This window comes from Neoarius graeffei, chromosome 11 (assembly GCF_027579695.1).
Source record: "Neoarius graeffei isolate fNeoGra1 chromosome 11, fNeoGra1.pri, whole genome shotgun sequence".
Classification (NCBI taxonomy): Eukaryota; Metazoa; Chordata; class Actinopteri; order Siluriformes; family Ariidae; genus Neoarius; species Neoarius graeffei.
The window spans coordinates 65,169,871-65,196,586 of record NC_083579.1 but is presented as its reverse complement, the minus strand read 5'-3'; the positions used below and the strand labels follow the sequence as shown (position 1 = coordinate 65,196,586).

The 26,716-nt window shown below is 41.2% G+C and overlaps 1 protein-coding gene across 2 annotated transcripts in view; it reads right to left on the bottom strand.

Annotated features, from left to right (window-relative positions):
* Window positions 1–1,025: 1,025 nt before the first annotated feature.
* The window catches only part of ddhd1a (DDHD domain containing 1a), a 305,505-nt gene continuing 279,814 nt past the window's right edge, over window positions 1,026–26,716 (bottom strand). For both annotated transcript variants that reach the window (XM_060934586.1, XM_060934587.1), the window contains 9 exons: window positions 19,864–19,973; window positions 19,531–19,637; window positions 15,763–16,022; window positions 15,600–15,675; window positions 9,720–9,869; window positions 9,568–9,632; window positions 8,636–8,808; window positions 7,202–7,375; window positions 1,026–4,288 (listed from right to left, as the gene is read on the bottom strand). In XM_060934586.1, the coding sequence (XP_060790569.1) occupies window positions 4,104–4,288; window positions 7,202–7,375; window positions 8,636–8,808; window positions 9,568–9,632; window positions 9,720–9,869; window positions 15,600–15,675; window positions 15,763–16,022; window positions 19,531–19,637; window positions 19,864–19,973 (1,300 nt within the window). In that variant the 3' untranslated portion in view covers window positions 1,026–4,103. The remainder of the gene's footprint in view (window positions 4,289–7,201; window positions 7,376–8,635; window positions 8,809–9,567; window positions 9,633–9,719; window positions 9,870–15,599; window positions 15,676–15,762; window positions 16,023–19,530; window positions 19,638–19,863; window positions 19,974–26,716) is intronic.

Sequence of the window (26,716 nt, the reverse complement as noted above, 5' to 3'; positions counted from 1 at the left end):
ACTTTTCAAACATTTACTTTCCCATACTGACACATTGGTTTGTTCGAGCACAGCAGGAGGTAGATGACATTAGCCCCAGTTTCATACATGACCCTACCTCATGTGAGTGACTCATTTTTTCCAGTGTGCGTGTGAGACATGATATCAAGTGTGGTTATGGTGAGATTTCAGAAGCAACACCCAAATCAAGAATTGCCATAAAAGCCTAAAACCAAAGAATATCTAAGTTTCAAATAAACATCTTTAAAAAAAAAAAAAAAAACCAGCACAGTTCCTGGTTTGATCCTGAACTTGACTCTGTTCATAGAGTTTCACATTCTCTCCGTATCCATGTAGGTTTCCTTTAGGTTTTCCAGTTTCCCCCCCTCCCAAAAACATGCAGGTAGCTGGATTAGCTACTCTAAACTGCGTGTGAATAAGGTGTTAGAATGTGTGTCCATGGTGGCCTGTGACGGACTGGTGTCCCAGTCCGTCACAGGCCACCATGGACACACATTCTAACACCTTATTCACACGCAGTTTAGAGTAGCTAATCCATTAAGGGCATGTCCCTCCTTAACTCTGACCAGGAAAATACTGGTTACTGAAGATGAATGAATGAAGAAGGAAAAAAAAAAAAGACTTTGACAGCAAACATCTTGTAATTAGCTTAATGAGGTTCTTCCAGTACTGCCCAGACTGAATTTCTGAGCATCTTCTGGATCCATCCACAAACAGCACAATACAGAACGACAAATAAGGTCATGCCTTTTATCATGATGAAATTTGCACAGGCAACATACAGCCATTCTCGAGCAGGCAATCAATTTAGACTCACTTCTAAATATTTTGAAAGTTCCCTTCACTGTGGAATTCTGCTCATCCCACACACACATTTCAGGACTCCCCCCACTTACACTGTTCAGGCAACTATATTCTGTTTATAACCATCACTGAAACAGAAAAAAAAAAAAAGTTCAAGCAAAGGACAATACTGCAGCTGTATGCAGAAAAAAAAGGGGGAAAAAAAAAAAAAAAAAGCACTGTACCCAAAAAGAGCAATGCTTTAATAAACTGAAATAAATACAGTGTTATTCGGATGGCAGTTTGAATCCATTACAGGCATGGGTTATTGCACAATGTTTTTCCAAACTCAGTGTCTTCAGTACATTTAAATAACAGTCATTTGAGACATTTTTCATGTTTTGAGTTGATCAATAACTTGTAGTGGAAATTGGCCTTTTAACGAATTTTTACATGTCCACAAGAGATGAGTATTATACCATACTGGAAGATCAGTCATGAATTTCTCCAGTGAAAAGTTGGCAAGATGCCCTGATAAAAGGCAAATATTAATTAGCGAATGCAATAATAGCATGTGTAACTTCGAGTCGACATTATTTTAGAAGACCAGATTGTACCTCTAAATGTCAAAAAAAACAAACAAACCTAAAAAAACCCCAAAAAACTCAAACCTAAGGCATGCATCTGAGTAAAACCAACAACCTGCACATGGTATACTGAAGTACACCTTTATTTATCGTGCCCATGCCAGCTGCTTAGGTGAATCATTCAAAAATTTGATGCAGTTGTCAATCTCTTAGTTACTGGTCTGAAAGAAGCAGCACAAATGCAGAAAAAAAATATTACTGCATTTATGAAGATGGAAATTGCTTCAAAATTATTCCATTAGTCATTAGTATTACTGGACCATGCAGAGATTCTGAGGCATAGCCTACAGGAAAATAAAAACACGTCCCAAAGAGCAAACCCTCCATGATGGTCTAAGAACCGCCAAACCTTTTTTTTTTTTGCGCCACTGATGTTTCAATAGACATCACAACTCAAGCAACTGAGCAAAGTGCATTCTCTTCCATAATGTAATATACGAAGTAGCAAAAACAGAAAACGCACATCAAAAGGGTCTTTTATTCCGTTCTGTGCAATTTATAGCCATGTGGTAATGTCCAAGGTCTGGTCCTTCATTAATTTTTGTTTGCTATTGCCAACAATAACAGTGAGTCATGAGTAACTCTAGTTCATCCTTCAGTGCGAGGGGGGGGAAAGCCACGTCAGCTTCCCAAAAGAGAATCGTCTCTGTGGTCCTCAAAGGCAACCTGGCCATTTTTAAATATCCACACAGGCTAGCTAACACTTATTAACTGCACTTGTGTGGGCACACAACGATAAAAACAAAAGAAATCAACAGACTGCAGCCCTTGCCATAGGGGGGTGAAATCCCCTTCTGGGATTTCAAACACAACGCAGACACTAAACAGAGTACATACCAGCTGTTAAAGGTTAGGACCATTTCATTTTTTACTGATAATCCCCTCTGGTCATTCTCTCCCTGTTGCATATCTACCATCTCAAAAGTGCTTTTTAAAAAAAAAAAAAAAACACTAAAACCTTTAACATGAACCAACAGTACGTCTACGTGTTGCAGTTTCATAGCTAAAAAACATTTGGCCTCTCAGTGGAATATCACAATTTTGAGGGACTATGATTAATTCCACAATTGATAACTAAATATAAAATATAATCTGTTGATTACCATGGGCCTGAAGGTAAAAGGTGCCCGAATATGACAGTACTATGAGGCAAAGGAACATTAGAAAGTGCTACCTAACCTGAGTCAAGTCACATGATCATGGCCTAATTACTAGTGTAATTACATCAAGCAGATCACACAGTCAGTTTATTTGATTCCACTCCACTGTATCTGGCTGACATCAGCTTGAAATGATACGAACCAATTCTTGAGGTGATCTGTTTGAAGATACGGTCGTTTTAATATTCCAAAGTAAAAATGCACCAGCACACGCATGCAGGTGGTTCGTGTATCAACACATGGCCTGACTCAGGCAGGATTGTAAAAGGTTAAGTTTGGCTATAAAAATCAATGCAGCAGCAATTTCATCCTCAAACTCCATGCAAAGTCGAATCAGGCATATTATTACTGGCTTAAGAAAATGCACTGTTAACTTTGTTTCTTGACAGCACCATCTAGTTGTAAAATCATCAGAATATAATAATTGCTTTTTCTTATGATTATTTATCTCCTGTATAAAAAGGAAGTTCCTTTTTTGCTAATGGTTCGCTCTTTTCCAGTTTGAGAATCCAGATATTGTCTGTTAGTCATTAAAGAGGTCCAGTGTTCTCTGGGAATATTAAAGTAAAAATAAACATTTAAATCTTGAAATACTTTTTCCCAAAAATTAGAGTACTATGCACAATCATCATTAGATGTATTACTATAACAATAAATAAAAAGATATGAGTGTTGAATTGAGCATTTGCTTGGCGAGTGTCTCCATTTACCACTGGGTAAATGAAGAATAGACAGACAACCTGCAGTTACGTTAACATGGGGCGGCCTTGGGCTGAAGTACCCTTGAGCAAGGTACCTAACCGCTCCCCGGGCGCTGTAATATGGCTGTCCACTGCTCTGGGTGGGTGGGTGCGCGCGCGCGTTCACTGCTTCAGATGGGTTAAACGCAGAGGACGAATCTCACTGTGCTCAAGTGTGCATGTGACAAATAAACTCCTCTTCTTCTTCAAAAGGAATGGATGTTAACAGGACGGAGGGGTCCATGCTTGCGTGTTGTGTGCCCTTAATGATGTCTATGGTATAATGGCTTAGGTTTTGGATAAGATGCAGCTACATACACAAAGATGGGGATTTCCTCCAACAATTCTAAGAACTATGAAAAAAGTTCCTCTGGTCCAAAAGCACCCATAAACTATGTGGACTGGTAAAGGGTTGGTAAAGTGTACGTGCAGGTACGCGCACACACATCTTGCAAAGCCAAGTGTACCTAATGCTAAGCATGGAATGGGACTGGCTGAAAAGACCTCAACACCACCCAAAAAATGTTCTAGGACTAGAGGTTTACTCAATGTATCAAAGAGTTTGCGCAGTAGGAGTTGATGGTCACTGGGTTAATGGGAAAAGTTGCTGCACAAGCAACAGGAAAAATGGTAATTAGTCTTTGTATGACAAAGAAGCATTTTTATGAGGCAAAATGAGAGAGGGAGTGTGCTCGAGTGTTTTCATGTCTCTACAGGAGAAGACGAATCCATCTGTCTGGGGACATTTCTTTGTGGGTGTTCGTATATCTGGGTTACTCGGGGTCAGGATCGTCTTGACACGTCTCCGGTGAGCTCTGAGATTTGTATATGAAGGTCAGCAGGAACAGGGCCACATCATGAGAGGTCCAGTACGCTGTGTGAGAGGTGACCGCTGACCAGTAGCGGCTCTCGACCAAGCCTTCCCGTAGTTCGAAGTCAATGCGGTGCTCCATCTCCACTGCAGAAACAGAGAAACTCCGCATTGTTACCAACGAACTAGGTCAGTCAAGTGATTTCAAACTAATTCGAATTAACTGCATGCTTTGTGATTAAGCAAAATTAATTGCATATCAATATTTACCATGTGACGCATTTAAAAATTTCAATCTTTGACAATACACATACAGTATATCCTCTATAATACATCCTCTTGTGCTCCCTTTTTAGGTGTTGTAAAGCTGCTGGATTTTGGACACGGTTACGTTTCTCGATGGCGGCTTATAAACCGTGCCAGAGGACGCAATCTGTAAAGCCTCCATTAATCCCCTGTCCTGTAGTCAATTGTAATCAGTTTAGCTATTGAGGTGGTTAATGCCACACGCAGACTTCCTCAGTTTGCATTTGAACGCCTGTTCAAGTGTGGCTTGATGAGACTGGTTGCTTTGCGACTTGCAAGTGACGTCAAAGCAAAATAGAAACCCGGATGTCGGCCATGTTGGTGGAATGCGGGGTCAAGCGACATTCCGTACAAAACAGTCACGTGTGCACAACTCTGTTTTCCCACTGACGTTCTTTTAGCTCTGCCATATCTTCGTGCTGTATATGGTTGTGGTCACAACAGTCCTCGTGACCGTGGCACGTTCTGATTTTTTAGAATTCCGTCCGTGATTCGGAAAGAGGGCGAGGAAACTCTGAGGTTTAGTACGGAGAGGAGACGAGCACGGCTGAACATCATCGGCAGGGCTGATCTAACAGAGGCTAAAACCAAAACAGCTCGTGTTTGCAGTAATCATTTTATCTCAGGCGAGATTCAAAAGCTCTCTCGATATCATCATGGAAGAATTTTATTTCGTGTTGGTAGAATTCTGCTATATAATGAATGTTCTCTTGTTGTAGTTCACTCGGTCGTTGTTATAATTTTAACACGTGTATTACCATTTCGCTTCTAGGAGCGCCAGCAAAATTATATGATAGAAACAATCCAGGCTGGGCACCCACTCAGAAAATGGGCTTTGTTTCATCCAAGGTCGAACTTGATTCTTCGGCAGCCAAACCAGATAGAACGCGATATCTGGGTACTCGATGGTCGGTAGAAGCGTCTTGTCTTCAGAAAAGTCTGACTTTTCTGACCCACACATCTCTATCTTCTCTAGAGCGTTCAAATCGTGGTAATACTGAGAAAATTCAGCACTGTTTACAGACACACTTTCAGCGGCTGCCATCCTAGCTGCTTTGTATATCCACCATCATGGCGGACGCTCATGACGTAGCACATTTTGATCACGTGGTTGCAAGTCATCTATAGCATCATGGGCTAAGCTACCGGTAGGTCTGACCTTGGAGCTCACTGCCAAGTGTTTTGTGTTCAGGCAGCGTTATTACCAATGTAAATACAGCTGCGTTTATACGGCCTTCACATGCGAGTCAGAAGGTCTTGCTTCACAGTAAATACAAGTTGCCGAACTGGAAGTTGCACATGAACGCCCCCTCAACTCTTAATCTCGAGTGGGAACTTTGGAAATAATTTTGATACCAGAGTTCCTGTATTGGGACAGCCTTCAACCTGGTGGAGAAGAGGACATTTCACTCCAGCAAAGCGTGTGAACATAGCATACTCGTAATTCCGACTTGACAAGTGGGAAGTAGGACCTTCTGACTAGCATGTGAAGACAGCATGTGTTCAAAATTGCACTGTGACAGTGCGATGAACCTGCGTTTATTTTTTTTTGACGCATTATTTTTTCTATAATTAATAGGGTGCATCAGTTGCCCTCACTTTCATAAAATCTGATGCATTTTTGTTTGGGTGTTCCTTTTCACCAATAAAAGTATCCTGTAAAATTTTTTGACCAATATTCAAAAGTCTAATGGTGGCACCATGAGGTTCATTTTTTTGCCAAAAAACGCTTATTTTATGTTTTCGCGTAAGGTTTGAATCACAATGTTGGACTCCATTTATTGATTTCTTGTGACCCAGAGATCATGTTAAGAACCTTTGCAAGGGATTGAGAAGCATTAATGTGATTCATAATACATTTGTATTGTTTAAAAGTAGTTGAACAATGATTCAATGAACAGCTAAAACTCAAACTGTGCTTGATAATAGATTTAGAATATGTACTAAAAATGTGTATCTAAGATATTTGGTATACTCTATAAGGTGCCATAATGTTTCATGAAAAGTGATCGAAATTGTGTCATAAAAGTCATAAAATAGCAGCTTTTTCCATAACTTTGAGCTCCTGGTGCCACCATTAAACTTTTGAATTTTGTCAAAATATTTCACCCAGTGTGTTTTCTTACCAAAAGGAATATAAAAACAAAAATGCATCATGATCGGAGGAACTTTTCATTTTTAGGGGGCAACTGATGCACCCTAATAATTAATCAAAGTTTCCCTACGATGAACACAAACTAGCATTTACAGCTGCTGAGCAGTAATAAAACGTAATGCCAATGGATATATATATATATATATATATATATATATATACACATACATATATATATATATATATATATATATATATATATATATATATATATATACACACACACACACATATACACACACATGTATATAAAATAAATTTTATATATATATATATATATATATATACACACACACACACACACATACATATACACACAGATATATATAAAATAAATTTTATATATATATATATATATATATATATATATATATATATATATAAAATAAATTACACACACACACACACACACAAAATAAATTATATATATATATATATATATATATATATATATATATATATAAATAAATAAATAAATAAATAAGCAACCTATCCAATATTCCCAATACACATCTAGACAGTACATGTGTATTGGAAAAGTAACATATTGACAGACTACAATTATAAATGAGGTGCAGGTATAATCTGTGTATGCACACCAGCAGTATCAATGATGGTGGAGGCAGACTGGGACATTGTAGACAAGCCATATGCCGACTGGCTCTTCTCTTCTCCCTCCACTGCTGCAGAATCCACTCCTGATGGTTGACTACTGGAGCGCGAGAAACGGGAGAACAGCATTCCTCCAATGCCTTTTCCAATGCTGGCAGCACCTGAACACACGACAGCACAGAAGTCTGTACACAAACTACATACATCTTTACTACCCACATTCAACATGCAAGCTTTTTCCACCAAACAGTTTGGGGCAGTACGATACAGAAACAAATCCATGATCCCACATTTCAGTGTTTACATTACCAGGTGCTGTATACACTAGAAATAAATACCTCTTATTTGAATTTTATTTATACCTTGCTAAATTTTGTTACCCTGTATTATCAGGCACCAAGGGTATTAAACAGGTACCTATGGGTGGAACTGGAAATTGGTCAGATGCTGTTTCAGGACGCAATATCACAGGTTTGTCATAAAATGTAAAAAAGTTTAAAATTCTTCTTATAAAATACGCCATTTTCAAATTGGAACAGTGATGGCCAGCAAACTCATCTCTTATTTTTCCAACATTCCGTGAGGTAGACAAGCAACAACACAGCACACACCTTAAATGTGAAAAAAAAAATCTTATTTTTCACAGGTACTATTATAAAATAAACAGATATACAGAGTTGGTCAAAATTACATTAACACCAATGGATTATTTCTCTCCTGCAGACAGACGCACGCCATAGGTGACAGATTAAATGGCACTGTTGCTTGCTTGTTTTTGTATGTTGAACACGATGGCGAACAGGTTGAGACCGTCCTGTAAATCATCTTGCACATGTGATGCATGTTTTGTGAATAAATGGTTTCTACCATTTAAATGTTGACATAATTTCGGCTAACCCTGTAGTTTCTTGGCCAAAGGCGTGGCTGGTTCTGAATTCAGATTAGTAATTTTACTATAATGCCAAATCTCCAAAAAGATCTCCACTAGATGGCACTGCTTACAAGTACTGACCCCTTTTCACTGCCAATATTTACCACAAGGTGGCAGTAAAGACATCCAAATAATCTCACGAGTGTAAAAAAAAAAAAAAAAAAAAAAAACTTCTGCGCTCTTTAAACTGTTGAACATTTTAATTTAGTGAACTACCTAAATAATTCCAGAACCAACATACCACTGTATGTGATTATTCTAATTGTAACAGTTCCTTTGTTCAGTCTGACCACGTCAAAGAACACACTAACCCGTTTTATACTTATTTGATCCGTTTTTCCACTCTTCTTGCTCTGTATAGCCATCTTTTATTCCGTTTCCAAACATGACTGGAGTCTTTTGCAAGTACCCCTTGGCAATGTCTAATTTTATAACGATAGGAGATATGCTCGTAGAATAGTTTAACAAGTGGCTCTGAAGCCTGAGGTACCCAGGATGCTGGCCTTGCCCAACGTGGTGATGGACTCTCCATAGGGTCGATGGGACATCACGGGTGATGTACTGGGGCTGGGCAGACTCTCTGTGTCTGAAGCTGGATCCTTCACTGGATTCAGGAATGTGGGTTTCATTTCATCATATGGAGTGGGATTAGTGGTGTTGCACCTGCAGGTACAGTTTATAAATAATTAACTCATCTCATCATCTCTCGCCGCTTTATCCTTCTACAGGGTCGCAGGCAAGCTGGAGCCTATCCCAGCTGACTACGGGCGAAAGGCGGGGTACACCCTGGACAAGTCGCCAGGTCATCACAGGGCTGACACAGACACAGACAACCATTCACACTCACATTCACACCTACAGTCAATTTAGAATCACCAGTTAACCTAACCTGCATGTCTTTGGACTGTGGGGGAAACCGGAGCACCCGGAGGAAACCCACGCGGACACGGGGAGAACATGCAAACTCCACACAGAAAGGCCCTCGCCGGCCCCGGAGCTCGAACCCAGGACCTTCTTGCTGTGAGGCGACAGCGCTAACCACTACACCACCGTGCCGCCCCTAAATAATTAACTGATTTAAATAAATAAAAGGCATGCAGTTTTATCTAATGCTTTTTCGGACCGTTTCACCAAAACGTGAGTATAATGGTAATGTTAATTGTGCAACCTTTACATTTTAGGTCTAAATGTTCAGAACCAAAAAAACCCCACCCCACCCCACCCCTGAGACACTGGGCATGCTGAATTGAATGTTACAGGCTATAATTAGGTCATGAATCATTTCAAATTAATGAAATAAATTATCCTTTAAAACATTTTATTTTAATAGGTTTAAGTCTTGCTCATAATAAACTGATATACACATTGAACAAGCACAGAAAATTTTAGGGTGATTACATTCAGAAGACTGACAACACTTACCAGTGTATTTGGACAGGTGTGATATTGTTGTAGTGTTTCAACACAAGAGGCTCCAGTCGATAGGCCTGGCATATGCATGGAGGTAATTTGTTTTTAAAAAGCATTCCAGTACAAAGAGTGCAATCATTATTGAATCATGCGGATTCTCTCACCACTGGGTCTGTGGGGTGGAAGATGTTAAAAAGACGCTGGCAGATGGATTTTGGCATGATGTGGTCCTGGTATCCAGTGTTCCCTGGTCGAATGCCACGCAAGGCCAAGAACACAGCTAGGGGAGAGCCCATGCAGAAGTAGTTCTCCACCTATGTGATGCAGATTGAGTAATATATGTTATACAGTGGGAGGAAAAAAAAAAAAAAGGGTTCTTTTGCCCTACATACAGACAGAAATTTAATAATAATAAAAAAAAAAAATTGAAATTACCCCCCCAATGTAAACTGTTTGGTAAGGTGTTGAGCCACCATGAGCCGCCACAATGGCTTTGTGGCAGCAGGGCTGTGGTCAAGCATCAACTGCAGATGTAAATGAGGCAGGTTGAACTGGTAGGTAATGTGTCATGGTTTTCACCTGTGTCTCACCTACTGCCAGTCTACTTATTTGTCCCTTTGTGCTTTCAGTGACTGCTGTAACAAGAGCGGCAGAGCCTGCTACACATACACCCCCAAGGAGTTATTTATTTATTTATTTATTAAAGTGTGCTGAAAAGCAAGGACTGAATAAAGCACAAGCATGGAGCTCTGCTAAAATTCTTGCCTCCTGAGTTTTCTTCCGCACCCTCACACACCATGCTTCCACAGGCTACAATGAACCTTGACAGATTCTACAAATATCTGGAATTGGACTGGCGGGATGATAATAACAGGCCTCCGACAGGCCATTTTTCCAAAAGATATCCCCTTAATTACCGTTTTGATGATGGCGGTGGAGAGCGGTGATTAAAACATCGGTCCAAAATAAAGGCGATCAGTCAGAAAAACTTTGCATTTATTTGCAGTAACACGTTCCTCTAAATAGGATAAGTGGACAGACCGTGCCAGCAAAATAACAGAATGAAATAACCTTTTTATTTGTCACCCATCTGTATACAGAATTAGCACCGATTGAGAATCCTATACCACTATAATTCTTTTTTTTCACACTGCCAAGTACTTTTTTTTTAAAAAATAAATATTTGTACCTGCCTGTAACTTAAGTCAGTATATATGCAGTGGGCACAATATTAGCTGCCTACTTTATATTTTACAATAATTTGCCATTATATCAGGTGTCTCATACACTGCTTGGGGGAAAGAAAAAAAAAAAGTTAAAAACCAATTCTTGGTGGGATTGCATTTACCTTTGATTAAAGCACATGTTCAGCATGGCATTGTTTCAACAAACTTGTGCAACTTCACAACTTTGATTTCCATCTAGAGTTTCGTTAATTTTCTGCCGAGATCTTGTCTTGATGATGGGAGGAGTTGAACCACCCTTAAAGGCCAATTTATGCTGACAACGCAGTCCTCGAAGATGGTGTCGCAGATGGCATCTGCGTAGCCCCCCCCCCCTCGCAGACACTCTGCGCGCACCTCCCAAAAATTGTGACCACCGCAGAAGCCTCGCAGACCATATCGCAGATAGCATCGCAGACAAGAGGGCTCTGAGGGCCTCTGCATGCTCTTGCGACAAGGCTTTCGCAGATAGCTTTTCGCAGACAGTTGCAATTTATCGTTGAGCGGGGAGTAATAGGCGTGCGTGATGTTATTCACCGCCACAACGCAAGGGGGCGCGAAGTCGCTAGGAGTAGTTGGTGGGTGTGGTTAGTGGAGTGTTTATCCTCTGGTTACTTATAATGACTAGAACTGGAGTCGTATAGATGTACGTACTTCCTCGATCAACCGCTCTTCGTGCTGCTCCATCTTCGCTCGTGTTTTTAAAAATGGCGGTAGTGAAAACAAACCGGGAATGTAGGGAAGCGGAAGTGCGTGTACAGCGGATGTAGAGTGGACCAATCAGAGTCCTCTTGTCTGCGACGCTGTCTGCGAGGCTTCTGCGGTGGTCACAATTTTTGGGAGGTGCGTGCAGAGCATCTGGGGGGGGGCGGCTACGCAGACGCCATCTGCGACGCCATCTGCGAGGACTGCGTTGTCAGCATAAATTGGCCTTGATTGGTCCACTCTACATCCGCTGTACACGCACTTCCGCTTCCCTACTTTCCCGGTTTGGTTTGTTTTCACGACCGCCATTTTTAAAAACACGAGCGAAGATGGAACAGCACGAAGAGCGGTTGATCGAGGAAGTGAGGAAGTACGTACATCTATATGACTCCAGTTCTAGTCATTATAAGTAACCGGAAGATAAACACTCCACTAATCACACCCACCAACTACTCCTAGCGATTTTGCGACTTCGCGCCCCCTTGCGTTGTGGCGGTGAATAACATAGCGCACGCCTCTTACTCCCCGCTCAACGATAAATTACAACTGTCTGCGAAAAGCTATCTGCGAAAGCCTTGTCGCAAGAGCATGCAGAGGCTCTTCTCCAGTAGATCCCAAAGACTTTCAGTAGGGTTAAGGTCAGGAGTCTGGTGGACAATTCCCATGTGAAAAGGATTCCTCATGCTCCCTGAACCACTCTTTCACAAACTCTGCCCTAATTTTATGCCAGTGCCATCAAGGAAGGAGGAGGGGGAGGAAAAAAAAAAATCCATTGATGGTATAACCTGGTCATTCAGTAGATTCAAGTAGTCAGCGGATTTAATTTTTTTTGCCTCGTAACACTCCCTCCAGAAACTTGTACAGTGGTCACCATGCATGATGGGTGCATTGCTTCATGCACTTCACTTCTCGCGTGCCCATCACTCGAATCCAGGTTTAACCTATTCCCATCAGACCACATTACCTTTCTCCATTACTCCAGAGTCCAATCTTTACGCTCCCTAGCAAATAGAAGTCTTTTCTTCTGATTAGCCTCACTAACAAGTGACTTTCTTCTGGCCACACAGCCGTTTAGTGCCAATCCTGTGAGTTCTCATCACACTGTGCATGTTGTAATGCTCTTACTTTTCACTATTAAACATAGCGATAGGTTCTAGTGTCAATTTTTTTTATGATTCAACTTCAAGCATTTAAGTGATCTCTGATCATGGTCAGTCAAGTTCCCCACAACCTCATTTCTTCCACGAAGTTGACAGTTCACTGCTATTCTTCCAGGTTTTAATAATGCATTGGACAGTTCTTAACCCAATTCCAGCAATCTCCTTAGTTGTTTTCTTTGCTTGACGAAGACCAATAATTTGACCCTTCTAAAACACCGTAACATATTTTCCATGAAGACGGGATACATCTTCCGACATGGTTCCTTAAAGGAGATACGCAGAGCCTTTATTTTTAAATAAATTTCTGAGTGGATAGCATCTCCATCCTTGACTCTTGTATGCTGCATACTTGAGAGTTAAAAATCGACCGCAAAGTCGGCATTCGAGCTGCCCCACTGAGCCAGCCAGCCCCGAGTGCGTGACATCACAGCAGGAACCGGTTTTAAGGCCGAGGCCTTTTACAGCTATAGACGAAAGTTATATAAATAAAAATTTATGGTGAAAGTAAGAAATGCCGTTACCGACTTGCTCAACTAAGACTGATTTGACTCCATGGATTGTGGGTTGACTCTCATTAACACAGGATAGGTGTTATAACTTATCCAACATACATGTACACGCATGCATTTTCACTGATAAAATGTAAAAGGCTAATTAAATAATCAGATGAACTGAGACAATCACATTCTGAAGCAAATTAAATAATCTTATACCGCTAACTTAAACACACAATACAAGTTACATGTATTAATCTAAATGCAGTTAAACAACGTGTTTTTTTTTTATCCAAATGAGAGTTGGAGCTTACCCGTCTGTGTTCTCGCTTCTTGAAGGTTGATTGTTTCAAAAACAATCTGACTCAGTTGTTTGTTCAATTCTCCATATTGCTCCACTCATTCACTTTTCTCCATACTGTGCATTCCGCCATTACTGCTCGGCTCAGGCAATTACTAAAACCCGGGACGGAACGGGATGTCACCGGTTTTAGCAACAACTGCAGGGAGGTCACTGCCCGAGCGATATGTTCCGTCCCAGGTTTTACCAACAACCCTCGGCTCACTCTGGGAAGACTGGTGCAATTGAACTCACTTTCCTTTAAAAAAAAAAAAAAAAAAAACTACTTTCCTTTTCTTGTAGTTTTCTTTTCCTTTAATTGTTCGTACTGCACCCTCTTTCAATATGGGCTTATAGCCAACGCTCCTCAACAGATCAGAGGTCTCGTACGAGTCTTCAGTAAAATGTGCAGAGCAGAGGAGAGACCACTTCATAGCCGCCCAATGTGCCCGTGAACTTCTCACAAAACGCATCCAAATCTTTGCAGTTTGAACATTCTTGGGCCATGAATGCAACATAAATCCACCTTCTGTCATGTTGCTGCACCCGCCAGCAACACATCTATGTGGCATGGCGATAAATTAGCGCAAAATGGAAGATCGGAGTTGCAGTCGGCTCTGTGTTTTAGTATAGTGGAAGTGGTGATGAGACCGATAGACTTCCTGCTGTGACATTACAGACGTCAAGGTCATTCACTCAGACTGCTACCTGTATGAATCACTTTAATTGTAAAAATTACTATATTAGATTTATTGTTAACGCTTAAAACCATTCCTGTGCCATTCTTGAGATCTCAAGGCATTTATAAACGAAAGTCAGGCCATGGCTCTGCATATCTCCTTTAAGATATGAGAAGCTACTCGCTGCATCAGTTAGGGTTAAATGAATTGTTGCCAGCTGAAACATTAATTACTGCAGTAATTATCCAATGAAAGGCTCTAAAGTATTTGCTTATGTAAATCAAAATGGTCTCGTCTCGTCTTCTTCCGCTTTATCCGGGGCCGGGTCGGGAAGGCAGCAGTCTAAGCATGGAAGCCCAAACTTCCCTTTCCCCAGACACCTCGGCCAGCTCCTCGGGAAGAACACCGAGGCGTTCCCAGGCCAGCCGAGAGACATAGTCCCTCCAGCGTGTCCTGGGTCTTCCCTGGGGCCTCCTCCCGGGGGGACATGCCTGGAACACCTCCCCAGGGAGGCGTCCAGGAGGCATCCGAAAGAGATGCCCGAGCCACCTCAGCTGATTCCTCTCGATGTGGAGGAGCAGCGGCTCTACTCCGAGCTCCTCTCGAGTGACTGTGCTTCTCACCCTATCTCTAAGAGAGCGCCCAGCCACCCTGCGAAGGAAACTCATTTCGGCCGCTTGTATCTGCGATCTTGTTCTTTCGGTCATTACCCAAAGCTCATGACCATAGGTGAGAGTCGGAACGTAGATCGACCGGTAAATTGAGAGCTTCGCCTCTTGGCTCAGCTCCTTCTTCACCACGACGGACTGGTAAAGCAACCGCATCACTGCGGAGGCTGCACCGATCCGCCTGTCGATCTCACGCTCCATCCTTCCCTCACTCGTGAACAAGATCCCGAGATACTTAAACTCCTCCACTTGAGGCAGGACTTCTCCACCAACCTGGAGAGGGCAAGCCACCCTTTTCCGGTCGAGAACCATGGCCTCGGACTTGGAGGTGCTGATTCTCATCCCAGCCGCTTCACACTCGACTGCAAACCACCCCATGCATGCTGAAGGTCCTGGTTTGAAGAAGCCAACAGGACAATATCATCCGCAAAAAGCAGAGATGAAATCCTGTGGTTCCCAAACAGGATTCCTTCCGGCCCCTGGTTGCACCTAGAACTGCCAAATCAAAATGGTGTATTTTTCTATTTGGCCAGGCAATGTAGATGCAATTTGTGGATCTATAATTGTTACTGATGTGCTGTGATGTCAAAGCAGCCCCCTTTACCTCATCCATAGGGTCTCAAAGTGTGTGACATGTCACAACAGGAGTATGAATAAAAATTGACTGCAATTTTCTCATTATCAACTCCTTTCTTGCAAAAATCAATATAGTTGGGGGCAAGGAAATCCTGCCCATATTTGTTCCATGAAAATAAGGTTAATACCATAATATACCTTAAACTTCAATGCAGGAGCAGCTGGAGATTTAATGGTCTCCAGACCCTGAAGTTGATCCTCCAGTTCTTGCAACCTGACACGAATAGAAAACATATCTAAAGTTTAACACCGCTGTTAATACAGGCATTTGCAGATAAGAAATATCCAACACAGACAGTACCTTTCTCTGGCATGTTGCACCTGCTCCAATAGATGACGTTGTTTGTAGCTCATCAACTGCAGCTCCTCCTCATCAGGATCCTGAAGCTCTTGCAGGCGAAAACGCACTGGGTCCCAGCCCGTCATGATGTCGTACGCAATCACACAGCCTAGAGAGTGGGAAATGATGGATACTTTGCCCCCCTTCTGCTCAAACTCTGGGTTCCGAGAGCAGAAGAGCGAGTACAATCGGTTGAGTTCCTGGGTCAGGCCTTTCGTAATCTACAGAAAACAAGCAGCATGGACAGGAAAAGCTGGAGGATCACATTTTGCAATAAATAAATAAAAATAGAGCAGCAGCTACAATTATCGACAACTTAATCTTTTGGCCGTTGCAAAAGTAGAAAAGACTTTCAATAAGTAAGGCAAGGCAAGTTTATTTATATAGCACATTTCATACACAGTGGCAGTTCAATGTGCTTTACAGAAGTAAAAGCAAGACAGTAAACAATAGAAAATAAAATTACATAAAATACATGGGGAAGAAAAATAAGAATTAAACAATAGTAGAAATAAAATGATAAAATGAAGTCAAAATTCAGTTAAAAAAACCAGCAGGATAAAATAGAATAAAAGTTAAGTAAAGTTTAAAACATGCAGAGACTGTAAAAGTTAAGAAAGTTTAAAACATGTAAAAGATGACAATATTAATCAGTTAGCAGAAAGCATGTGAGAACAGCTTGGTCTTTAGTCTAGATTTGAAGCTGCCAACAGCAGGAGCATTTTTAATGTCCTCTGGCAGTTGGTTCCATACCTGTACTGCATAGTAGCTAAAAGCTGCTTCACCACACTTTGTTTTAACAACAGGTTTTACCAGTAAATTTTGCTGCTGCGATCTGGTAGATCTGATTGGGTTAGGCTGCTGCAACATATCAGAGAGGTAATTGGGCCCTGTACCATTTAGAGATTTGTACACCAGCAGCAATACTTTAAAGTCAATTCTATAGCTTACTGGAAGCCAGTGAAGGGACCTTAGAATTGGAGTAATGTGCTCTGTTCTTTTTGTTCGTGTGAGAACCCTAGCCGCTGCATTTTGAATCACCTGAAGTCGTTTGATGGTCTTTTTTGGGAGGCCTGTGAAGAGGCCATTGCAGTAATCAACCCTACTTGAGATGAAGGCATGTACAAGTTTTTCCAGATCATTTTTTGACATAAGTCCTCTTAGTTTGGAAATGTTTTTTAGGTGATAAAATGCCGTTTTAGTGATTGCTTTCATGTGACTGTCAAAATTTAGCTCGCTGTCAATGAAAACACCAAGATTTTTAACCATATCTTTTGTTTTAATCCCCTTTGTGTCAAGAATAGTGGTAATCCTGAGTCTTTCATCTTTTTTCCCCCAAATAGAATTACTTCTGTTTTATCTGTGTTCAGCTGAAGAAAATTTTGTGACATCCAGTTGTTGATTTGGTCGATACACTGGTAGAGACATTCAAGGGGGGCATAATCATTAGGTGATAGAGCAAAATAAATTTGGGTGTCATCTGCATAGCAGTGATACAAAATTGTTCTTGATAATTTGTCCAAGTGGGAGCATATAAAAGGTTGAATAGTAATGGTCCAAGAATCGACCCCTGGGGGACACCACAGGTCAAGGACATTGATGTTGAGGTACAATTTCCCATGGTAACAAAGAAGCTTTTAAGTATGATTTTAACCAATCGATAACTTTACCAGTCAACCCAACCCAGTGTTCAAGTCGATATAGCAGTATGTTGTGATCAACAGTATCAAAAGCTGCACTGAGGTCCAGTAACACCAGGACCGATGTTTTGCCTGCATCAGTATTAAGACGTATGTCATTTATAACTTTAATCAGCGCTGTTTCAGTGCTATGATTGGCACGAAATCCTGACTGAAAGTTATCAAAACAGCTGTTTGATTCAAGAAGGCAGTTAATTGATTGAAGACAATTTTTTCAAGGATTTTCCCGATGAATGGTAGATTTGATATTGGCCTGTAGTTGTTTAATACTGAAGCATCCAGATTATTCTTTTTAAGTGGGGCTTTACAACGGCTTTTTTCAGGGACACAGGAACAATGCCAGTCTCTAGGGATGTATTTATGATCTGAAGCACATCTGTAATTATAAGGTGAAGAACAGACTTAAAAAAGTTGGTGGGCACAATGTCCAATTCAGATGTTGAGGAACTGAGATTTTGTAGTTTTTTCAAGTCTCATAATCAATTAAACAAAATTCTGACATTGTGTTGAAGTTGTCTGTCTGTGTCACTGATGATTGCAGCTTTTCAATTATTTGCAACTGAGATATATTATGAGCAATATTCTGCCGTATTTTATCAATTTTACCTTTGAAGAAGGATGCAAACTCATTGCATTTATTAACTGACAGAAGTTCAGGTACTAATTGTGGTGGGGGATTAGTAAACTGTGCATGAATAATTACTCAAACTTCCACTGGAAACAAAAAAGGAGAGTTGATTCCCGATTACTTAGCATATCAGACCACGCGACACCGTTCTACAATTATTGATATCCTGATGATTAATTAACATTTAAAAAAAGAAGTATTAAGTTAACAAAATTATTTAAAATTTGTTTTACATAGACTTCTATTGAGAACAAAATATCTTTTATATAAATATATCAATGTCGGTGCTTACAGAAATGAGGAAGTAATTCTAACTTTTGTAAACAAATGAGCTGAATGTTTAACCTGCGTCAGAAAATCTTTGTTCCAATTTAAGTATTTTCGTAGATCACATTTTGTTAATCATTTATTGTTGTTTGTATTAATTTCTAGTTTTGTAGTTTACCAATAAATGTCAAAAAGGCAATTGACATTGTAACTGCATGAAAATCCAAGTCAAAAGTCGCATGCCATTCCTCGAACCAAAACTTTATATTTTTACATCTAAGAAATATAAAATGTCTACTGATGTAATACATGGTAGATATTTACAACAAACTGCAAAAAAATATTTTCTGAATGGAAAAATTTGAATATTTCAAGCATGTATTTTTTTTTTTAATATGCTAGGAATTTAATCCTGGCGTAATTCTATTTATTGCAATAGGATTCCAAATACTCTATAAACATTCCATACTGTTAGGAATTAGAAAAAAAAAAAAAAAATCACAGCACTTTTTTTTTTTTAAATATGTACTTCATCTACTTCAACAATGCTACACAAAGATTGATCCATACCAGTTGTAAATGTCACTTAATTCCACAGGGTGTCGATAATGGTGGACACCGGTGAAAATTATCACTATTATCGACACCTCACGTGACTTCTCAACCGCGCGTTTAGATACAAAATGGCGACTGTCAAATGAAAGAGTAAGAAACAAAGCAGATTTCGACAAGGATGTCATGAAATAATCGGTGAATTTGAGAAGTAAAAATATGTCTACGATCTTTCCACCATGCTTACCTGCGATGATAATGTCTGGGTTTACCAAATTGCTGATCGTGATTTAAAATAAATAAATAAATCAATCAATCTCAGGTAACGAGCTGTGTCATCAGACAGCAAGATCAAAGGGCGAGGGTCTTCTGGTTGATTAGTTAACCAATAACTGTTGTAACTGAAACTCACCTTTGTAAGATTGATTTTTATTGGTAAATCTGAAAAGGCGTCGATAATTATGGATTGTCGATAATTGTAGCCGCTGCTCTAATAATTTAAAATGCATTTCAGTTTGAACAAGCAGTGTATTTGAACACTAACAATTAGATGTATTTTTAGGAAGTGGGAGTATAATTTACCTCATCTCTGTAGAGAGGGCTGGTGTAATACATGATGTCCATGGCACTGCTGTTTAGCAAGTCTCGTAGCCCCCGCACCTTATCTGGCGTGATGGAGTCAACTGTATCTACAGAACACCAGTATATGCATTTTATATTCAACGGAAATTTTCATTCTTTTTGCTTGTGCTTTTTAGGAACTAAATGTAACATACCAGGCAGAGCACAAACAAGTGATCACAGATGGTCGTGTGTGTTTACTCAGGTATTAGTGCTAGACAGGTGGGTTTGTGTGTTTTAAAAGGTGCATGACAGCAGCAAGGACAGGCTGCCTGTGCAGTATCGAGCCAATACCTCCATCCAGCGTCAGTTTGGAGCGCCATTCTACTGGCAAGAACTCCACATGCTCCTCAGTGTGCTCAGCAAAATGTTTCTCTTCCATTTTCCGCACAGCCTCTCGCAGCCTAAACATGCATTCACACACACACACGGAAACTCAGTGTAATTATTCAGTGATATTAACAAAATGTTACTGGTTCGTTGGTTTTCTTTTCTCTAGAACTGTAGAAATTGGAACATCACCATCTCATATAGGATTATAGCTGCTGATACAGAGAAAATAAAACAATCCATTTTGGAATGCGTTATATCTCTATGCCTTAGAGTCAGAGAAAGCAAGGGTGACTGGAAATGGCAATTGCTGGGTTTCACGTGATGTCACCTCCGCCTCATTAGTTATTCAAAACTTTAGCTGGTGGTCTACCAAAGTCCAGTTGACAAAGTGTTTGTACGGAGGTGGTGTATCGCTTGCATGAAAATGCATTGTTTTAGGTTGTTCGAATCAATTCAACCGTGAAACTGAAAAGTTTCTTCAGGGTTCCCCGTGAACTAATAAAAAAGGGTGAACGAACACAGGATTTCACAAAAAGACGTCGAGAAAGGTGGGTTTTGAACCTCTCACTGAAATCGAAGGGAGCTGAGTCGAAGCATGCTCGAGTTTGCAGTGATCACTTGGTGAAAGGTTTGTATTTCCCTCTCAGCTCTGTCCTTTGTGTTTTCCAAGTACTTTTCTTGCTATGTGTCGTTATTTTACGGTACTTTTTTTTTTAAAAAAGTCACGAAGCGCTAGAGTCCCCAGCTATTTCTTTGTTTACTCCTCACAAAGTCCATATGCATGAAGGCCGCGACAAAATTCTTCCCCAGCCGTACAGTTACAATGCGCCGTGATCACTTCTCCGTCTTGTTTAACTAAGATCCAGGTCTTTAAAGGGGTTTCTGATGATCTTTGTGAATGATTTACTTGAGAGATAAGAGCCAACACAAGTGAGAATCAAGCCAACTGTTTGTTTACACTTCAACTTGCAGCGCTTCATTGTAAAGACGTGAATGAAAAAGCTTTATTAAAAAAAAAAAAAAAAAAAAAAACACACCCATCCTTACACGGGCAAAAACGATACAGGATTCATTCGGCAGCGACTTGATCCCGAGGTCCTTTACCCAGCCACATACAAAAAGTTGTAAGCCTCCATACTCTTCCACGCTTTCATCTGTTTTGCGGTGTAGAAGGACGTCTGCAACACCAGATAGTTCGAGATGTCGGGGAACTCGACTGAAGGGTAGTTTTCGAGATCGTATGACAAATCCTTCTTTCCCAGACCGTAGGGGTCGATTCCATTGCACATAGCAATCTTCTGAATATATCTAAAGCGAGCAGTGGCTTCTAGATTACGAGCGTACTCTGATAAGTTATCACTAGCTGTTTGCACTACGGGAGCCGTTTAGACCACCAGCTATTTCACTTCCGGTAAAACTACTTAAAAAATATAGCTGCAAGCAGCAATGCGGGGCCAAGCAGTGTGACCCAGCCTAAGTTGCCATGGCAACAGAAAGAACTGACCAGGCAGTTAGTCTAAAGTTACTATGTACCAAGTTTTGGAGAAATTGGTCAAAAATTGAAGGAGGCGAAGGATTTTAATAGATTTTCACATCTTTCAAAATGGTGGAAAATCTACCTGGTGCAATATGACGAGACAGGGTACGTTGGATAGGGCCTGTTGGATTCGTTTTGACGGAAGGATTCCAGAGATAGTGGAATTTTGTTGCTACCCCAAACGCATCATGAGATATGAGCCAAAAATCATTTTTCCTAGTTATAGCGCCTCCTAGCGGCCAATTTGGTCCAACTTTTTTGTGGTCCTTTGGGGAGGCGTGTGGCATAATGCCACCAAGTTTCGTTAAGATACGCCAAAGGGCGGCTGAGATATGAGCACACTTCCTGTTTCGCGTATGCGCAGCCAATTTTGATTGGCTGCCACGGCCAAACGCATAGGAAATTCTAAAAACCGGGTAAGTTTCTTGTGCAGCATCGTCCACAGTTGCTATGAACCAAGCTTGGGAGAAATTGGTCAAAAATTCAGGGAGGAGAAGCATTTTAATTGATTTTCACATAATTCAAAATGGCGGAAAATCTACCAGGTGCAATATGACGAGACAGGGTACGTTGGATTCGTTTTGACCCAACCATTGCAGAGATACTAAGATTTTGATGATCAGATGTATGCTTCAACAGTAACAACCAGAAATGTACCTGCGATTTTGACCTGTTGGTGGCGCTAGAGAGTTTGAGGTGGAGAGTTGAAATTTGGTGACAAGACCCTTGAGGGAGCCTAGAATCAGTCTGCCAAATTTGAAAACCTCCAGTCAGACGGTTCTATGGGTTGCCATAGAATTTCATTGATTTTAACAAAATTCAAAATGGCGGAAAATCCTCAAGGCAGAATATGACGTCATATGGTCCGATGGATTCGTCTTTCCCCATGGATTCCAGAGATAGTTGAATTTTGTTTCTACCCAAAATGCATCATGAGATATGAGCCAAAAGTCATTTTTCCTAGTTATAGCGCCCCCTAGCAGCCAATTTGTGCCAATTTTTTTGTGGCCCTTTTGGGAGGGGTGGGACATAATGGCACTAAGTTTCGTTAAGATATGCCAAAGGGCAGCCGAGATATGACCACAATTCCTGTTTCGCGTCTTCGCAGCCAATTTTGATTGGCTGCCACGGCCAAACGCTTATGAAATTCTAAAAACCGGGTAAGTTTCTTGTGAAGCTTAGTCCAAAGTTGCCATCTACCAAGTTTGGGAGAAATTGGTCCAAAATTGAGGGAGGAGAAGCATTTTAAGTGATTTTCACAAAATTCAAAATGGCGGGAAAACTATATGGGCGGAAAATGACGTCATGGGGTGCTTTGGATTCGTCTTGACCCAAGGATTCCAGCGATACCAAGTTTTTGAAAATCGGACATACGGTTCAAAAGTTACAAGCAGAAATGTACCTGCAACTTTGACCTGCTGGTGGCGCTAGAGGGTTGGGGGTGGGGACCTAAAAATTGTTGTGGGGAATGCTGAGACTGTCTGAAATGTGTGTGCCAAATTTGAGCATTTTCCTATGTGTGGCTCTATGGGCTGCCATTGACATCCCATAGGAGAAGAAAGTTGAAATATAGCTGCAAGCAGCAATGCGGGGCCAAGCAGGGTGACCCAGCCTAAGTTGCCATGGCAACAGAAAGAACTGACCAGGCAGACGGTTAGTCTAAAGTTACTATGTACCAAGTTTGGGAGAAATTGGTCAAAAATTGAGGGAGGAGAAGGATTTTAATACATTTTCACAAATTTCAAAATGGTGCAAAATATATCTGGTGGAATATGACACCATAGGGGGTGTTGGATTCGTTTTGAGGGACGGATTCCAGAGGCAGTGGAATTTTGTTTCTACCCAAAACGCATCATGAGATATGAGCCAAAAATCATTTTTCCTAGTTATAGCGCCCCCTAGCGGCCTATTTGGTCCAAATGTTTTGTGCTCCTTTGGGGTGGCGTGAGGCATAAAGTCACCAAGTTTCGTTCAGATACGCCAAAGGACGGCCGAGATATGAGCACACTTCCTGTTTGGCGTCTGCCCAGCCTATTTTGATTGGCTGCCACAGCCAAACGCTTATGAAATTCTAAAAACCGGGTATGTTTCTTGTGCAGCGTAGTCCACCGTTGCCATTTACCAAGTTTGGGAGAAATTGGTCAAAAATTGAGGGAGAAAAACCATTTTAATTGATTTTCACATAATTCAAAATGGCGGAAAATCTACCACGTGGAATATGACGAGACAGGGCACATTGGATTCAGTTTGACCCAAGGATTCCAGCGATACTAAGATTTTGATGATCAGACATATGGTTCAAAAGTAACAAGCAGAAATGTACCTGCGGCTTTGACCTGTTGGTGGCGCTAGAGAGTTTGAGGTGGTGAGTTTAAATTTCGTGACAAGAACCTTGAGGCAGCCTAGAATCAGTGTGCCAAATTTGAAAACCTCTCGTCAGACGGTTCTATGGGTTGCCATAGAATTTCATTGATTTTAACAAAATTCAAAATGGCGGAAAAATGCTCAAGGCATAATATGACGTCTTAGGGTGCGATGGATTCGTCTTGACCCAAAGATTCCAGAGATAGTGGAATTGTGTTTCTATCCCAAACGCATCATGAGATATGAGCCAAAAGTCATTTTTCCTAGTTATAGCGCCCCCTAGCGGCCAATTTGTTCCAAATTTTTTATGGGCCTTTGTGGAGGGGTGTCGCATAATGCCACCAACTTTCGTTAAGATATGCTAAAGGGTGGCAGAGATATGAGCACACTTCCTGTTTGGCGTCTGCGCAGCCAATTTTGATTGGCTGCCACGGCCAAATGCTTACGAAATTCTAAAAACCGGGTAAGTTTCTTGTGTACCTTAGTCCATCCTTGCCATCTACCAAGTGTGGGAAAAATTGGTCAAAAATTGAGGGAGGAGAAGCATTTTAATTGATTTTCACAAAATTCAAAATGGCGGAAAATCTACCAGGTGGAATATGACGAGACAGGGAGCGTTGGATTCGGTCTGAAGTAAGGATTCCAGCGATACTAAGCTTTTGACGATCAGACCTGGGGTTCAGAAGTAACAAGCAGAAATGTACCTGCGACTTTGACCCGTTGGTAGCGCTAGAGAGTTTGATGTGGTGAGTTGAAATTTGGTGACAAGAACCTTGAGACAGCCTAGAATCAGTGTGCCAAATTTGAATACCTCTCGTCTGACGGTTCTATGGGTTGCCATAGAATTTCATTGATTTTAACAAAATTCAAAATGGCGGAAAATCCTCAAGGCAGAATATGACCTCATAGGTGGCGATGGATTCGTCTTGACCCAAGGATTCCAGAGATAGTGGAATTTTGTTTCTAGCCCAAACGCATCATGAGATATGAGCCAAAAGACATTTTTCCTAGTTATAGCGCCCCCTAGCAGCCAATTTGTTCCAAATTTTTTGTGGCCCTTTTTTGATGGGTGGGGCATAATGCCACCAAGTTTCGTTAAGATACTCCAAAGGGCGGCCGAGATATGAGCACACTTCCTGGTTGGCGTCTGCGCAGCCAACTTTGATTGGCTGCCACAGGCAAACGCTTATGAAATTCGAAAAACCGGGTAAGTTTTATGTGCAGCTTAGTCCAAAGTTGCCATATACCAAGTTTGGAAGGAATTGGTCAAAAATTGAAGGAGGAGAAGCATTTTAATTGATTTTCACAAAATTCAAAATGGCGGAAAATATACAAGGCGGAATATGACACCATAGGGTGCGTTGGATTCGTGTTGACCCAGGGATCCCATGGATACTTAGATTTTGACGATCAGAAGTACGGATCAAAAGTAACAAGCAGAAATGTACCTGTAAGTTTGTCCTGTTGGTGGCGCTAGAGAGTTTGAGTTGGTGAGCTGAAATTTGCTGACAAGAACCTTGATGAAGCCTAGAATCAGTGTGCCAAATTTGAAAACCTCTAGTCAGACGGTTCTATGGGTTGCCATAGAATTTCATTGATTTTAACAAAATTCAAAATGGCGGAAAATCCTCAAGGCAGAATATGACGTCATAGGGTGCGATAGATTCGACTTGACGCAAGGATTCCAGAGGCAGTGGAATTTTGTTTCTAGCCAAAACGCATCATGAGATATGAGCCAAAAGTCATTTTTCCTAGTTATAGCGCCCCCTAGCAGCCAATTTGTTCCAAATTTTTTGTGGCCCTTTTTGGATGGGTGGGGCATAATGCCACCAAGTTTCGTTAAGATACTCCAAAGGGCGGCCGAGATATGAGCACACTTCCTGTTTGGCGTCTGCTCAGCCAAATTTGATTGGCTGCCACGGGCAAACGCTAATGAAATTCTAAAAACCGGGTAAGTTTCTAGTGCAGCGTTGTCCAAAGTTGCCATTTACCAAGTTTGGGAGAAATTGCTCCAAAATTGAGGGAGGAGAAGCATTTTAATTGATTTTCACAAAATTCAAAATGGCGGGAAAACTATATGGGCGGAAAATGACGTCATGGGGTGCTTTGGATTCGTCTCGGCCCAAGGATTCCAGGGATACCAAGTTTTTGAAAATCGGACCAACGGTTCAAAAGTTACAAGCAGAAATGTACCTGCAACTTTGACCTGCTGGTGGCGCTAGAGGGTTGGGGGTGGGGACCTAAAAATTGTTGTGGGGAATGCTGAGACTGTCTGAAATGTGTGTGCCAAATTTGAGCATTTTCCTATGTGTGGCTCTATGGGCTGCCATTGACATCCCATAGGAGAAGAAAGTTGAAATATAGCTGCAAGCAGCAATGCGGGGCCAAGCAGGGTGACCCAGCCTAAGTTGCCATGGCAACAGAAAGAACTGACCAGGCAGACGGTTAGTCTAAAGTTACTATGTACCAAGTTTGGGAGAAATTGGTCAAAAATTGAGGGAGGAGAAGGATTTTAATACATTTTCACAAATTTCAAAATGGTGCAAAATATATCTGGTGGAATATGACACCATAGGGGGTGTTGGATTCGTTTTGAGGGACGGATTCCAGAGGCAGTGGAATTTTGTTTCTACCCAAAACGCATCATGAGATATGAGCCAAAAATCATTTTTCCTAGTTATAGCGCCCCCTAGCGGCCTATTTGGTCCAAATGTTTTGTGCTCCTTTGGGGTGGCGTGAGGCATAAAGTCACCAAGTTTCGTTCAGATACGCCAAAGGACGGCCGAGATATGAGCACACTTCCTGTTTGGCGTCTGCCCAGCCTATTTTGATTGGCTGCCACAGCCAAACGCTTATGAAATTCTAAAAACCGGGTATGTTTCTTGTGCAGCGTAGTCCACCGTTGCCATTTAC